Source organism: Nanorana parkeri, unplaced genomic scaffold, assembly GCF_000935625.1.
Source record: "Nanorana parkeri isolate BGI_ZX_2015 unplaced genomic scaffold, ASM93562v1 scaffold685, whole genome shotgun sequence".
NCBI classification, from domain to species: Eukaryota; Metazoa; Chordata; class Amphibia; order Anura; family Dicroglossidae; genus Nanorana; species Nanorana parkeri.
Genome location: NW_017306953.1, coordinates 781,439 through 786,347, shown reverse-complemented (window position 1 = coordinate 786,347; position 4,909 = coordinate 781,439). Strand labels below are relative to the sequence as shown.

The following is a 4,909-nucleotide window of genomic DNA, read 5'->3' as shown; positions in this document are numbered from 1 at the left end:
AGCACAGGCGATGGTGAGCTCAATGCCCCATATGAGACACGACAGCTATGAGTAGCAGAATCTGACCTGTACAATGCAGAGAGTATTGTTGCAGGTAGAGGATGACAGCCGAATAGTCTTTTCCCTGCAGGGCTGTATAAAAATTCCCAAGAATGACCTATATAACAGCCGCCTCTCTGACGGTTGATGTTATCGAAGGTCACACTTTGAACATGAACCTGCAAGTCAATCCTGGGAGGAATGGAAGGAATTCTACATATCATTCTTACTGCGCTCATTAGATGCACAAAAGATAAAAGAAAGCTGTAACGTGTGGAAACCGAATTCCAATGAGACCAACACAGCAGCACTGAGAGATCCATGGCTCCAGGCACATCGTCCTCTACCGGCCCAGCACAATAATGCCCCTGTGAATGCACTTTTCTTAGGAATTTACTGTGTAGCTCTTGTACAAGAGCCAACATCAAGACTATAGAACAATAGCACGAGAGTAAAATTAAACTTTATTGTATCTTCAGGGCTTTCATGAACAAAAGCTTTAGTCATGAGAAGATAACTGTCAACATGATCAAAGTGAAGCTGAATATAACAGTACAAACTATTATATCTTAGCACACCGCATGCGGGACCTTGTCATTGTGCACCAGCGGGAGGCGCTGTTTGCAGACTGATGAACGGAGTGATTGCACAGTTCGGTCATGATGTCATCTGGCCAGTAGAGAGGCAGCACAGGACATGGAGTGCATGGGGGTAAATGACCCCTGAACACCAAGAGTGGAAAGCTAGTCCTCCCAGTGACACCAACAAAGGGATGTTACACTTCCCGGTGACACCAACTATAGGACACTAGGTGGCACCAACATTGGGGCACTATTCCTCCCACTGACACCAACAATGGGGCACAATTTCTACTGGTCACAGCAACTATGGGACACTATTCCTCCCGCTTAGATCAATGAAGGGGTACAATTCGTCCCAGTTACACCAATAATGGGGTACTATACTTACTGCTGACACCAACATTGGAGCTCTATTCCTCCCACTGACACCAATGAAGGAGCACTATTTCTAACATTGACACCAACAATGTGGCACGATTACTACTGGTGACACCAGTATTGGGACACTATTCCTCCCACTGACACCAATGATGAGGCTCTATTCCTACTGGTGATACCAAAGATGGGGCACTATTCCTCCCACAGACACCAATGATGGGGCTCTATTCCTACTGGTGACACCAATGATGGGGCTCTATTCCTACTGGTGACACCAAATATGGGGCACTATTCCTCCCACTGACACCAACAATTAGGCACTATTCCTCCCACTGACACCAATGATGAGGCTCTATTCCTACTGGTGACACCAATGATGAGGCTCTATTCCTACTGGTGATACCAAAGATGGGGCACTATTCCTCCCACTGACACAATTGATGAGGCTCTATTCTTACTGGTGACACCAATGATGGGGCTCTATTCCTACTGGTGACACCAATGATGGGGCTCTAATCCTACTGGTGATACCAAAGATGGGGCACTATTCCTCCCACTGACACCAATGATGAGGCTCTATTCCTACTGGTGACACCAAATATGGGGCACTATTCCTCCCACTGACACCAACAATGGGGCACTATTCCTCCCACTGACACCAACAATGGGGCACCTTTCCTATTGGTGACAGTAACAGTGGGGCACTATTCCTCCCACTGATACTAATGATGGAACATTATTCCTCCCAATCACACAACCCCTCAAGCCAACAAATGAAAAATCAGTTTTGCATGGGGTGGCCCTTTAACAACCAGATCACCGTACATGCAGGCTTTATCCCATCCATAAGACTCACCTCGGTCTCCCGAAGGCGGGATTCCAGGGCTGATCTGGGGCCCTGAGTGTTGTCATTCTCCTTGAGCCTCACGTGAATCTCTTTCATCCAGGCTTCGGCCTTCTCCAGACACGTCTCAAACTCATCCTGGGGCAACTGAGTCATCTCATGAGGTAACACTACAAAATAAAGGCAACAAATGCATTACATCACATAGCTGAGCTTCTAAAAACCCTCCAGGTGCCAATATTCTGCATGCATTCATTTTAATTACCAAATATGGGGCACTATTCCTCCCACTGACACCAACAATGGGGCACTATTCCTCCCACTGACACCAACAATGGGGCACCTTTCCTATTGGTGACAGTAACAGTGGGGCACTATTCCTCCCACTGATACTAATGATGGAACATTATTCCTCCCAATCACACAACCCCTCAAGCCAACAAATGAAAAATCAGTTTTGCATGGGGTGGCCCTTTAACAACCAGATCACCGTACATGCAGGCTTTATCCCATCCATAAGACTCACCTCGGTCTCCCGAAGGCGGGATTCCAGGGCTGATCTGGGGCCCTGAGTGTTGTCATTCTCCTTGAGCCTCACGTGAATCTCTTTCATCCAGGCTTCGGCCTTCTCCAGACACGTCTCAAACTCATCCTGGGGCAACTGAGTCATCTCATGAGGTAACACTACAAAATAAAGGCAACAAATGCATTACATCACATAGCTGAGCTTCTAAAAACCCTCCAGGTGCCAATATTCTGCATGCATTCATTTTAATTCATCTCTTTAAAAATAACCTGCTGGGAAGAAGCCGCAACAATTGTACAAAAAGCATTTTTCACACTCTGCTTAGCCCTGGGAAATCCCACTAACTCAAATCACTGGGGTAGAGATGTTAAAATGGCTTTATATGTGGAAGGCAGATGATGTTGAAGGTCCCCAACTCTGTTCAGGGATGGTTGTTCAAGTGTGCCATGTGCACCTAACTGTCCTCAATGGAATATCCCTTTCCCCTAAGGTGTAGGAAGACTGTTGAACCTTAACCTGTAGAATTGAACCTCCTATGGTGGGTCATTTGTTTCCTATGGTGGGTCATTTGTTGGTTGAAAAGTTCTCTCAACTACCTCTTCTGCCTTGACACATTCCATGGCGGACGGATTTAGGTGACTGGGCCACCTGTGTGGATATAAATGGTGGGGGATGTGCCTACACTCATTGTAATATGAAGAAGTATCTTGAAGAAGCTATGAAACATCTTCAGCATTAGAGAAAAGGTCCGGTTGCATGCGACCAACTACTTAGCTATACTATGACCTGGACACATGAGAACCTTCACAGACACATTGTCAATCTTTTTTGGGTGAACACCAGGAAACTGGCGCAGGAACTGAAGAAGTATCTTGGAGGAGCTAAGAAACGTCTTGGAATCACAGACCAGGGCCAGGTGAAAGTGACCAACTACTACTATCTATACCATGACCTGGACATGAGAACCTTCATATACACATTGTAAACCATTTTTGGGTGTACACCATAATTCTGGTGCAGGAACTGAAGAAGTATCTTGGAGGGGCTACAAAACATCTTCAACATTACAGAACAAGTCCAGGTTATTGTGACCAACTACTACTAGCTCCACCATGACCTGGATACATGAGAACCTTCACAGACACATTGTCAATCTTTTTTGGGTGAACACCATGAAACTGGCACAGGAACTGAAGAAGTATATTGGAAGAGCTACGAAACGTCTTCAACATATGAGAACAAGTCCAGGTGAATGTGACCAATGACCACTATTTATACCATGACTTGAATACACGAGAACCTTCACACACACAAGATCCAGATTCTTCTTCATTCCTCCAGACATATGAAGAGTTGTTCAGTTTACTGAGAATCCGCCGTCACTATTTATGGACAACATTCTCCTCCACATGTTGTATGTTGGCTCTCTCACCCTATAATTCGCTCCCTGTGACTTATCTCATTCGACAGCCCAGAAGAAGTTGTAATAAGGTTTTCTCTCCGCCTTGCTGTCCTCAGCTCACAAAATGACTCAGAGCCGAATTCAAACTATAACAAGAGTCAAATAACGGAAAAATGCGCCCTGGAATGTAAACGCTGGAGAGGCGGCCACAACATAGCGAGGGATCAGCGAGGCTCCGAGGAATCTGATTTTTATGGCACGTGTGCCAGGATTTCCCTTGCAGTGCATTCCCGGAGCAGCAGGATCTGCCTTGAAGGCAAACAGCTAAATACACACCAAAGGATTTGTAGTTCTGTGCATCCAGTTCTGAGATTTAGGCAGCTCTGTCACACAGCACAGTGCAGGAGGCCTGATTTTTCTCACTGTAGTTTAGTAACACTTACAGGTTTCAGCTTGCTCATTGATAGCACACGTGCACCACAGCACTGCTGATTGACTCCTTGTGCTGCTTCTCCCTCTCCCAGCCTGAGCTCTGCCGGGAAATACAATTTACATTTAAAGAGCTGCATTCATTTGTGTCTTTCATATCTGCCTCGAGTTTAGCTTTATAGGAGAACTCTGCTCTGTGTATCTAATAAGATCACATACACTGACCCCATTGTCAAACTACAACACTTTTCGCAAACCCCCTTTCCTCTAAGTATCATGCAAATGTGATGACACATATTTTAATATTCTGGCTCCCATGATGCAATTGTTTTTCTCTCCCTCCTCGTGGTGTCAATCAAGCTCAGGGCAGAAGGGGGGACGCACACAGTTTTCGAGGGTGTTGAGCTGCCCTTCTTTAGTAGCGAGAGGAAGGGGAAGGGTTATTCGGTTATATTTCGGTTTTCGGTGGTTGGTCTTAAAGCCGCACCGCACTCTTTTAATCAGATCGGAGATTAATGTCTATTATTTTCCAGGAAGCCAGCAAATCAAACTGCCCCATTGGGACTCTGCGGACGTCTCTGCCAGTAGAACGTCCTCCTGCCAACTCCTCGGCTGGCGCTGTCTGCAGTTTCCAGACATTCTTCCTATTCCACCAATTGGTGCGCGTTCTCCGCCACGGGGGCCTCTGTAAATGTTAAATCCCCCCCCCT

General features: G+C 46.1%; 1 protein-coding gene across 1 annotated transcript in view; it reads right to left on the bottom strand.

Moving 5' to 3' along the window:
* SYNE3 (spectrin repeat containing nuclear envelope family member 3) overlaps positions 1 to 4,909 on the bottom strand; it is a 48,799-nt gene that overhangs the window by 42,006 nt on the left and 1,884 nt on the right. The window contains exons 2-4 of the mRNA XM_018563679.1: positions 3,494 to 3,591; positions 3,315 to 3,334; positions 2,369 to 2,526 (exon numbers count right to left, since the gene is read on the bottom strand). Of these exons, the coding sequence (XP_018419181.1) occupies positions 2,369 to 2,526; positions 3,315 to 3,334; positions 3,494 to 3,591 (276 nt within the window). The remainder of the gene's footprint in view (positions 1 to 2,368; positions 2,527 to 3,314; positions 3,335 to 3,493; positions 3,592 to 4,909) is intronic.